Consider the following 11,984-nt stretch of genomic DNA (forward strand, 5'->3'; position numbering starts at 1 on the left):
CTGAACTCACTGAAATCTGTCTGTCACACCCAGCACTGTAGGATGTGCTATTCTTATCCATTCTGGATATTTTAGCAATTGGTGCAGATCCCAGCCAGTGGTGCTGTCAGATCACATCAGCATAACCCACTGCAGCCAGAGTCACTGCTGTGTTGCTGCTGTCTTTCCTAGGACATAAGAAGAATTGCCAACTCACTCTTTAAAGCCCTGAAGACTCCATCTCTCACCTCAGCACCAGACCTTGAAAAATCAACTAACATCAACACACTTTTGTCATTGGTTGCGGACATCATCTGTCAGCAGAACAGAGCTGGGCAAGGGTTTTATCATGAGAGCAAGAAGGATGGTCCTATAAGTGTCACATTAGGTGCTGTGGATATCCAAGGTAAATAACACACTGTGAAATACCTGCTGAAACCTTTGCAGTGAAAATTATTATAGCACTGGATGTCATGACCCAAGCTCTTCTTATATTTTCTGACTCAAAGGCAACTACAGAATCACAGAATAGCTGAGGTCTTAGAAGGGATCTCTGGATCCTACCATGCTGCTCAGAGCAGAGTCAGCAGGAGCAGAATTGTCCAAGATCAAATCCAGTCAGATGCTGAATGTCTCCCCAAGGATGAGGACTCCACAAATTATTTGAGCAACCTGCTACAGTGTCCAATACATAAGTTTTTTCTTATGTTCAGAAATTTTGCATGTTTTAAGGTGTGCCCATTGCCTCTTGTTCTTTCACTGCACCACTGAGTGCACAACTAAGTAAAGACAACTGTGAAATCTGTTTCTTATGCTGTATAATCAAATGTTTGCTACCAGTCTGGCTTGGGAGCAGGATCAGCATCTACCAATGAAAAGACTCACAAATATCAGTTGTTTCACAGTCTTTTTGACCTGTCCTTTTATTTCTTCTTGGCCTTGTGCTGTTGTTCCTTTCAGTCTGGCTCTCAACTAAACAAGAATGTATGAGTAAACAATATCACTGATTTCATTAAGGCTCACATTTGGCTTTTCCAGTGAGTCTTCCAAGCTACTAATTGCACAGGCACCCAAGAACAAATTAACAGTTGATCTGATCTGACCTGTCTATTAAGCTTTTAGGACTGCTGTTTAACTAAGTTGCCTTCTGGAAAAAATTCCAAGCCATTCCAGCACAAGAGCATTATGCTCTAGTACTAAAGCTGCTTTTACATATCCCTTCAAATGTTACTCTTCACTTCATCACACTCATGATCTTTAGCTCCAGTTCTTCCACCCTTTATATTGAACAATATTTTAATCTAGGATTATCTATTTTCTCAATAAATCAATGAATAATTCTTTGCCTGCAGAAAAAGCAAGAAGTCCAACTCCAGAGAAGAGAATTTGTGAGCAGCTGAAATACAGTGATTACCATCGCTGCTTGTACATGCAACTCCAGCATGTAGAGATGGAGCTGGAATTGCTGGGGCCCCATAAATTTCAGATGCCTCAGAGTTACACACAAGCTGTTTGTCAGGTTCAGCATTTGAAGAACCTCCTGGAGAACCAAATCTGCTCATCAGCATCCATCAGTGAGGGGTAACCCAGTTCTCATCTCATTCTCAGTATAAGTAAATTCAGGTCATTAATTCAAAATTGGACAGGATGACAGAGCCCAAATAATTACTGCTTAATATGTGCTAGATAACTATCATTATATCTGTAAAAATAAGTCTTACTATTATACCACTGCAGGAGCTACAAAGAAATTTCCATGCACTGTGAACTGCACACAAAGGCAATAATGACCCATCATTGCTGTTTGTCATTTTTGCCTCCAAAGTGGAAAGTTACAGTACAATGCCATGTGATAGTAAAGGACTGGGATAATCACTGAGCTCCAAAGTCACAGAAGACTCTTAAAATGTATGGATAAAGAAAAATTAATAAGCAGACAAAAATAGTTCAGTGAAATATGATAATTAAGTTGGAAGTATTGGAAACAATTGCACTAATTACGTCACTTGGCCTTCATGGCGATCACAAGAGATGCATTCGGCATTAAATGCACTCATAGCTTTGTCAATAGTTCTACTGGAGATTCAATTATGCATGAACTGAGGAGTAAATAAGCCCATCACATTTATTTTGGTTTTAGCTGATCTCTGCACGCCTCCCCATTATTTTTTCTCACTGTACTTTTTGCTATCCATATACCCTATATAACTACATTAATTAAAAGAATTTAGAATATTTTGATTTTATATCATTAGTTGTTGCCTATTACCAGTAAACCTTATGACTGTGATTTTGGTTCCTATTCCATCTCAGACTGATTTTTTTCTCTTCTGGTTGACTCTCAAGGTGGTCCCATACTCCAAACTTCTCCAATGATGACAAGAAAAGTTTTTCCCACAGAGGGCTGCCCTGGTGGTTTGTGTTCATCGCTTGGTTCCTTGTGGCAGCCACCAGCGGTGTGTCCGGGTTCTTTACCATGCTCTACGGACTCCATTATGGCAAGGAGAACTCCATCAAGTGGCTGATCTCCATGGTCATCTCCTTCCTGGAAAGTCTTTTCATCACACAGCCCTTAAAGGTGAGAGCCTCAGAAATACAACCACTGGCCAAGATGAACCTCATCTGCTGCCATTGCAGAAAGACAATGTAACATGTTCTAAAGAGCTACAGGATTTAAGATACAAAATGAGAAGTCTTCGCCCTTAAAACAAGAGGAAGCAGTTGGTTTACAGAGTTCTGCTGGCTTTTGCTGACATTAACTCCATTAGTTTCATCTCCCTTGCTTTGTCAGGGTTTAATGAGGTTTCTCCATAGGAAGGGTGTGTCACAAAATCAGTTTAGCTGGACAAACCCCAGCACTGTGCCCTGTTCTCTTTTTTATGGGCTTCAGCTGCATGGGTTCAACAAGCCCAAAGCACAGTTGTGTTCCTGCAGTGCCTGGATCCAAAGGGATCCAGGTCAAAGCCTGAGCTTCTTTATATGAAATGGGCATATGGTGAGTCTATAGCTGATTCTTTCCAGGTGCTGGGATTTGCTGCTTTTTTTGCTCTGGTTCTGAAGAAAGTGGAACATGAGGATGAAGAAAACACAGCTATTGATGAGCCTTTATCTGCACCAGGTAACTGCCTGTAAAGTGAGAAATTATTAAAGAAAGTGCAGTCTTCTCCTAGCTTTTGGTGTGCTTTATACTTGAATACGTGACTCAGCTCAACTGCCTTGCAACAAAACCTGTAACTATTCCACAACTTAGGGAAAATAAATAAGTGACCCAATGCAAAACACAACCTTCATGTAGACTGGTAGCTCTTTATCTGACAAGCATAAATAAAACCTCTCACAAAGAAATTCCCCACATCCTTTAAGGCCTATATAAAGGTTTCCAGGTTACATACTTTTCCACAACCACAGTTATCTGTATTATTCCCCTAAACTGAACAGTGGCTTCTGCAGTCATAATCATATCTAAATAAAGCCTTGACTAGCAGACAGGAATCCTAAGGCACATCAAAGTTATCTGATCTACAGCTTCCTCCCTGCTCAGCCTCAGGCTACAAATACACCACCTTCTGAGATGCTCAGCCTAGAGACACCTGGGCTACACCTGGTCCTAAACCCAACACAGTTTTTGTGAGCTCCTTCCCTCCCCGCTGTTTGCCTTGCTATAGTAATGGTTAAAATCACATCCTCTGTCTTCCTAAGGGAAAGCATTAAATAGAAATGTTTCCTTAGAATGTCCAAAGGAAGAAAAAGCAGGACATGGATAATCTGTTGACTAATTCCAAGGTTCACTGCTCTCCCTCACAGGTGATTCACACCCTCTCTTTGGAGCCCAAAGAGACAGCAGAAGCAATATTTACCGGCCACCTCCTGCTGCTGATGTGGAGAAAATGAAAATCAGCTGCATGAAGGAGAAGAAAGCTTTTGCCCTCATCAGGGAAATCCTGGGTATTATCCACATGTAGATTACCTTGTTTTATTCAGTAATACTCATCAGTAATTTTACATCAGTGAAAATATTGTTCTCTTGGGTGACAAAGTTTTGGCATATCTTCAGCTTTCTGCCAGACGTTATGATGTAGAGACAGGCTGTTCCATGGCAGCTGGAGCTGCAAGGAGGTGGGAATGTTAGCTGGAGATAAAAGTGTGGCTAAGGCTTCATTTTACAGTAAAGAAACACATCACACACATGAGAGGTTAAAGAAAAGTAGAAAGGATAAAAGGAGGAAGTCAATAGTTAAATGAAGCTGAAATCAAAGAGCAGATGGAGGCCATCTTTCTAAAAGCAGATAGTATCTATAGATAATGATTTATGCCCCTGTTTTATTTTCTCTAAACTCAATGGCAAAAACACCTCAACTTCACTTGGAACAAAGTCAGACTGCTCATTTTATTTACAGCTGCCATGACTACTTCTCTTTAGCCTTCCCACTTATTTTCTTGACTGCTGCTCATATTCCAAATGTGAAACACTTAAACTGCAGCACATTGAAGCAGCTTGGGTGCATTCATTGGCACTGGTCACTAAGTCTATAAAGCACCTCTGTGGCCTAATAAGTGCTGACAGAAGAAATCATTCACACAATTTATTTTGAACAGCATTGTTAACTCAGAGCTCACATGTGCTGTCTCTTTCTGGGTTTTTTTCCAGCCTATCTGGGGTTTTTATGGATGCTGTTACTGATTGCCTATGGGCAGAGAGATCCCAATTCCTACTATTTAAACAAACACATTGAGGACAGCTTTACAGATGGATTCCATGATGTCTACAGTTACCAGGATTTTTTCATGTGGGCAAACACTACCTTACTCAAAAACCTTTATGGATCATATAAAGGTGAAGATTCACATTGTTTCCCTTCAGCTTGTCAGATTCTGAAACATTATTTTTAATACTTATCTCTAACTTGCATATTTCAGTGGAGAAAGGGACTGTGAGTATATGAGGCTAGCAAGAAATCTTACAATAGGAATACTAGTGGATAACAAAACCCTACAGCTTGGCCCCAAGTTAAACGTCCCCTGATATTTTCCTTATGTTTAATACAACCCAAAAGTTCTGCACTGCAATGTTAAATTTTTCACATTTTACATTACTTACTCCAGATATATCCTCAGTTTTACACAACTTTCTTTCCATAATAATAATAAAAAAAAAAGAATGGCAGACAGGTGGCACCATAAAGCTTTTCCTCAGGAGAGCTGTTTGCATCAGGACTTGGGTCAATGTGAAGGCAAATTATGCAATATCACCATGTTTCTATCTAGCCATATCCAGTAAAATATGACTCATTTTCCAGCTCACATTTAATGGTAAATGTTGAAATATATTAGCATAGTTGTTCTTTGGGCATGACAGGCCACATGAACACTGTATAAAGTCACTTTTCTCCCCCAGGCCCCACTTTTCTTCTGTATAAAATACAGATGGGGAGTGACACAGAACTCTGTTAGTGTGAATTGTATTTAAGAACTCAGTTCAAATCAACATGAGGGTTTCATTTTCATGACTATTTTGCTTACAGTGTTTCCGAGAAAAGAATATATGGCAAAATATTAAGGCATCACTGACTCATAAAAGAAATTAATATTATTAATTTTGTCATATTGCCAGTGCTGCTCTTTTCCATCTCCTGTTTAGGATTCATTACAGATGGCAATTCCAAGCTGGTGGGTAGTGCCCGAATTCGCCAAGTAAGAGTGAGAGGAGGCACCTGCCCCATTTCTCCCAGACTCCAGCACGTAGCTGAGTAATGCCGTGCTCCATACTCCCTACAAACAGAAGATACATCAGCTTATGGGGAACACTGGAATACCTCAGCCTTTGATAACTCCTCTGACTTGAGCTCAGCATGGCAGTATCAGAGTCAGTCCAAACTGAGAGGACACCCCATCTGGGGCAAATTTGCCATCTACAGCGGAGGGGGATATGTGATTCACCTGGGAACTGACCCTAAAAATGCCTCCAGGTACCACTTGTATTCTTGTAAATTATCAGTGCATCCTCCACGTGATACATTCCTGTATGAGTTAGATCACTGGCTGCAATTCTTTTGACAGAATTCTCCAGTACCTTTTCAAAAATGTCTGGCTTGACACGTTCACAAGAGCAGTGTTTGTTGAATTTACAGTCTACAATGCCAACGTGAACCTGTTCTGCATTATAAGCCTGATGTTTGAAAGCAATGCTTTAGGTGAGAACCTTTCCTAAGTTACACATTTATGAAGAGAGCAAGCAGTGCACCTAGAGAAGGTAGATTTACACACTGCCAGTGTTTTCCTAGTTTTTTCTTTAGTAAAGACAAGTGTTTTAATAAATCTAATCATGAGAGAATCAATGCAAATTTTACAAACCATTTAGGAAAAACGCAGCATCACAGTAATATAGACCATAATGGAATATCTTATGTTTGCTTATGCTGTGGTCATCTATTGATAAAGAAAACACACTATTGAAAGTTGATCTCCACAATTTACACATCAGGAACAAGAAAAATTCTGTTTCCTAATCACTGCAGCTAATCAATACAATATTAAGACAAAAAATACAAATAACAGTCTGTCTTTTTTCTTCCAGATGACTTCTAATATATAGCTATGTAAATATGTAATACATAATGTGGATAAAACAGAATAGTGAAACCAAATTCTGGTTTAAAGGCTATAGGAAAACATTTGGTCTGAGCAGCAGCCTCTCTTGGTGTGTCCAAGTATCAGAAAATGCCCAAACTGACCACAAAACTAAGCTAATTTTGGGTTTAGAATGAGATTCAGCTTTTTAAAAAATTCCAAGTTCTCCTGCTGTATTTCTGCATTTGCAGTCCAATCCAAACTGAGCCCTATTGGGATTACTATTGTGCTATCACACAGACAGCACTACCACTGTAAAAGCCTTGACTCTGAAATTCCTGTTTGAGGAAAGTTTCAAATACTTAGAGGGTTACTCACATAGTCAAGTCTAAATCTCAGTTCAGTGGTTGGATTCAGCCTCACATTGATGTGAAAGCGAGTACAGAAGTCTTACTGGTGAACTGAGTTGTTTGAATGAAAGCAGAAAGGTGTCATTATCAGAGCCTTGAGGTGACCTCTGATTGTTTTTTAGGGGCCTTCTTCACAAGCACGGAGCTGCAAAGTGTCCGGCTCTACCCCTACACCAACAGCCTCCACATCTTTGTGGTTGCAGCAGAAGTCATTTATTTCCTCTTCATTGTGTACTACATGATAGTACAGGTGAGGTCCAATGGAAAGTTTGGCTGAGAGCATTTCCTTGTGCCTGCTGTTGATTTCACTCACAAAAGCTTTAGGGCTGTACTTGATTTTAGTAGTGCTGGTGCTGCTACACCAATGGAAGATTGAATTAGATACAGTGTCAGTATTAAATAATAGGAAAGCAAAACTGTATTTGGCTGGAATGATTCTTTTGAGAAAGATAATGAGAACCTAGTGCAAGCTGTAGTTTTATTAATGCAGAGTAGTCTGCTTAATTGTGGAGGGCATTGCCCTAATCTTCAGAGGTGGACTGTATGATATGGAGTGATGAGACTGAAACAGTAAAACTCCTCACAGGGCAAGCTGATGAAGAGTCTGAGATGGAGATATTTCCATAGCAAGTGGAATCTCCTGGAGCTGGCCATTATACTGATTAGCTGGAGTGCTCTGTCAGTGTTTGTGAAACGGACAGTCCTTGGGACCCGAGACATCAGCTACTACCAGGAACACAAGGAGGAGTAAGTACTAATGCTATTTAGTGCATCCTTTGTTGTTGCTGCTTATGCAGAAATAAATCTGTTTTTCCTCTTCCCAGACAGCACTTTGTCTGTGCTAGATATTGCTGTCCTAGATGGTTATATTCATGAAGCCTGTGAGTGTGTCAGGGCTTAGATTTGTGCCAGCAATAGGATTTTCTTTTGATACTGCTCTAGTAAAATCCAGCAGGCTTGAGCACCAAGTTCCCTTTTTTAGCCCCTAATTTCCTCTCTTGTGAACCAACAAGCCTTTCTGCTATGGGACATCCACCCAGAAAGCACATAATCTGCCTTGTTCTTTGTTGTAAAAAGCCATTGGTTAGAGGACAATAATGGATTCTTTCATACAGAATGGAAAATTGTAACATCTTTTTTAAAATGGTCACATAGGAAAGAGGTGGTAGAATCACAGGATAATGAGCAGAACTGGGGCTACAGCCTAGACCTCCTCTCCTTAAAAAAAAAAAACTTAGCCATGCACAACTGAGCTTTTTGTGTGCACACAGTAGGAAGTGCAGGTGGGAACACGCAAGGAGGAATTCATTAGGCCTCCACTGAAACCAAGGACAGAGTAAATGGCGTTTCCAGCATACCCATTTATGCACTTCAAAGGATTCCGTGTGCATGATATATTATGTATTTTCTTTTTTTCCTAACAGCTCTGTAAGCTTCAGTGAAACAGCGAGAGCTGATGCAGTTCTTGGCTACCTGATTGCATTCCTGGTGCTTCTCTCCACAGTGAAACTGTGGCATCTGCTGAGGCTCAACCCTAAACTGAACATGATCACTTCAGCACTAAGGAGGGCATGGGGTGATATCTCTGGATTCATCACTGTTATTGCAATCATGTTCCTCGCCTATTCCATTGCTGTGAGTATGACAGTGCTTTCTGTGTTCTGCAGTCTGCTTCCAGGTACTGTCAGGCTAAATCAACTGTTTCTGAATGCTAAAAGCAACATAACTTTACCATGTAAAATGGAATAAGCTGCCTGTCTAAATCTTAGGTTAGCAGCTTGGAGCCCAAGTCCTCTGTATGAGTGAAAGTGAAGTTAAAACATCCACTTGTCTGTTCTTTGCAAACTGAAATTTAGTGAAAAATCAAACACTGAGCTGAAAAATAAGGATTCGTTATGTGCAATAGATGTGACAAAGAACAAAGTACAGAAAAAAAGATTTTCTGGACAAAACTTAAATCGTGGAGAGTTCAGAAAGTGCCACTTTCCATTTGGCTAGTTCATAAGTGGGATATAAGTACCTTTTTTACATATCTAGTGGCAAGCTCAGCAGATGTAAGACACATTCTCATACCTATGATAAAAGGTTTTACAGCTAAACACATTTTGCAGCAAGGACTCTGATCATGACACAAGACGTGGCTTCTGTCCTCTGCAGGCAAACCTGATATTTGGATGGAAGCTCTACTCTTACAAAACTCTCTTTGATTCGGCAGAGACCATGGTCAGTCTTCAGCTGGGAATCTTCAACTATGAGGAGGTACCACATCTAATTTTGAGAAGTTTACAACCATACAGTTGGCATCTCAGCTATCAAATATGCTTTAACCCAGCAAATAGAAGGACTTTCAGTTAGTGTTAAACATTAATGTAATTTTGCAAGCTGCACAGCTTCCTAAAGCAGCCACCTTTTCTGAGCAAGAAAAAGACGCCAAGTGAAATCTCTTTCATGTCCTGTTTTGACCATGAGGAGGCTCATAATGAACCTTTCATTAAGAAACCTGCTCACATTTCAGCTAGAGATGTTACTAATTGATTGAAGGTTTTGAGCAATTTCCTTAGAAAGCTATGTATAGAAATGTGAACAAAGCCCTGTTTGTCCGGAACACCCCCTCTGTCTTTCCAAGAAAGGCAAGGCCTTCCACAAGGGAACTTCATGTTCTTCAGTAAAATCTTTTAAATATTTCAATATCCTTTGAACATTTCTTTGTGGATTAATTCTTGGGCATCTCTGACTGTGAAGTCCTCCTTGGTGGATGTCTTTAGACCATGGACCCAATAGGATATGGGTGGCTTTGAAGATCAGTAATTGGGCATAGACTTTTCCACCTCTCCCATTCATGTTAATCTTGAAAATACATTCCTGTACCGTAGCTTATGTGAAGATTAGGGTTCGGATTTTTCACAACCCTTGGTTTATAAGTGTCTCTGACAGTCAGACTGTGCTTCTTTGTAAAGCATACAGTACAGTAAAGTAAATGCATACAGAGATTTCATCTATTTTGAAAGCTGAGGCAGGAGGAAGCTTCAGCTGTTTTGTGGATAAGCAGATCTCAGCCTTGTCAACTTTCATGTGCAACTGTCATACCATTACAATCAAATGCAAATGCTTAAAAAAAACCCCAAAATTGTCCATATTCACACACACACACACACACACATATATATAAATATTCTCTTGTCTTTGTACTATATTGTATCAGCACAGGACAGTGACTAAAGGAGAAATTTTGTATATATGTATAATACATATGACATAATTGATTACATACAAGATTTTCAAAGTGACAAACTTATTATTGGGTCTTAACTGCTTGTATGTAAGTGTATATGTATATCTGTATGTCTGTATGTATGGTTTTTTGTTTGTTTGTTATCACAATCACAATATGATGTCTTACCTTATGCATTACACAGGTCTTGGACTATAATCCAGTTTTAGGCTCCTTCTTAATTGGATCCTGCATAATTTTTATGACATTTGTGGTACTGAATCTATTCATTTCGGTGATTCTGGTTGCTTTTAGTGAGGAGCAGAAGCACTACCAGGTTTGTTCATCTAAGCTCTCCTGCTTTTAACATTTTTTGTTCAGTGCTTACTCAGGTATTCAACCATGGATGAAAACCATGTAAATTCAGTCCAACTCTTTAAAAGGCAACATTTGTTCAGAAAGTACACTTCAGATTTTGCAGATTTACGCTGTCCATTCCTGTTCATATGAGTCCTTGTTCAGATCTGAATTGTAGCCTTCTGTTCACATACTAAATCCAGCAATAAACTCTTAGGCTTGTGCTCAGCTATACTGAAATCAGTGCCAAAACTGCTACTGAAGTGCCTGAGGCTTTACAGCTCCTTTTAAAACTCTCACTGTGAGTGCCTGACCCATTCAAGCTACTGATAGTGTGAAATCCAGCTTAACACTCCAGTACTGACCAGAATTCCTCTACATTTTACATAAAGTCAAGGGACATGAAAACAAAGAATACGATTGATAGAAGACAAGATATATTGAGTTTTTCTCATTTACTTCATGTAGAAATGGTGGGTGTCTCATTGAGTATACCATGAGCTGTATAGGAGCTGGCAAGTGCACTCCAGGCTCCTGTAGAGAGATTTCCATGGGATTTGACAACTAAAATTTCTATAGTGTCCATACTCATTTGGGGCTTCTGTCTGAATAAAAATATTGGCATGATGTTTTGCTTGTCAGCCACTCGTGCTCTGCTGAAAGTTGGCTTATTTCACCTCAGGTAGAGATTTTGTCTTGCAACTTGCTCTGGCTTCAGCAGACACTGAATCCACTTTGGATGTGCAACTCTTCGTAACTTATTCGTTGTTATTTCAGGCTTCAGAAGAAGAGGAGATTGTTGATCTAATGCTAATGAAACTCTTCAGTTTCTTTGGGATTAAATGCAAGAAGGAAGAGAAGCCAGTCACCAATGGACAACCGGAACAACCTGTCAGCGAGTGAACGAAGACCGCGTTGAAGTCACTTTGCTTGTGGGCAAAGTATTTACTTGTTTGCTACCAGCTGCAGTGGTTAGAGTTAGGCTAGGTTATAGGCTTACATTATTACAGCTTGTGACTAAAACGGGCTCACCCAAGGGAACGGCTTGAGCTGTGTCAGGGGAGGTTTGTGTTGGATATTAGGAAAAGGTTTTTCACCCAGAGGGTGGTCGGGCACTGAACAGGCTCCCCAGGGAGCCCCAAACCTGAGAGAGCTCAGAAAACGTTTGGACAACGCTCTCGGGCACATATGGGATTTTTGGGGTGCCTCTGTAGGGCCAGGAGCTGGACTTTGATCCTTGTGGGTCCCTTCCAACTCAGCCTATTCCGTGATTCTGGGAAAATGGTGCGGTGTTCACCCCCAAAGTGCTGCCGGCGTGTTATTCTGGAGTAATAGCTAAGAAATAGCGGTAACCCTAAGACGCAACGTCCCACGTGCACTTGTAGTAGACTTGGCATCTGTATTTATTAAATAAACACAGAGCTGCTGTTGCATTGTTTGGCTAAATCCTCTCCTCCGAG

General features: G+C 40.3%; 1 protein-coding gene across 3 annotated transcripts in view; it reads left to right on the top strand.

The window, feature by feature from the left end:
• The window catches only part of PKD1L2 (polycystin 1 like 2), a 34,262-nt gene extending 27,100 nt beyond the window's left edge, over positions 1-7,162 (top strand). The window contains exons 31-39 of one of the 3 annotated variants that reach the window (XM_017740974.1): positions 172-385; positions 1,332-1,560; positions 2,326-2,557; positions 3,001-3,097; positions 3,784-3,924; positions 4,628-4,813; positions 5,618-5,945; positions 6,037-6,170; positions 7,079-7,162. In XM_017740974.1, the coding sequence (XP_017596463.1) occupies positions 172-385; positions 1,332-1,560; positions 2,326-2,557; positions 3,001-3,097; positions 3,784-3,924; positions 4,628-4,813; positions 5,618-5,730 (1,212 nt within the window). In that variant the 3' untranslated portion in view covers positions 5,731-5,945; positions 6,037-6,170; positions 7,079-7,162. Of the gene's footprint in view, positions 1-171; positions 386-1,331; positions 1,561-2,325; positions 2,558-3,000; positions 3,098-3,783; positions 3,925-4,627; positions 5,946-6,036; positions 6,171-7,078 lie in introns of those variants that run through there. The other 2 variants (XM_017740976.1, XM_017740975.1) reach the window with 2 other exon arrangements.
• The last annotated feature ends 4,822 nt before the right edge of the window (positions 7,163-11,984 follow it).

Source organism: Corvus brachyrhynchos, unplaced genomic scaffold (assembly GCF_000691975.1).
Source record: "Corvus brachyrhynchos isolate BGI_N302 unplaced genomic scaffold, ASM69197v1 scaffold26, whole genome shotgun sequence".
Taxonomy (NCBI): Eukaryota; Metazoa; Chordata; class Aves; order Passeriformes; family Corvidae; genus Corvus; species Corvus brachyrhynchos.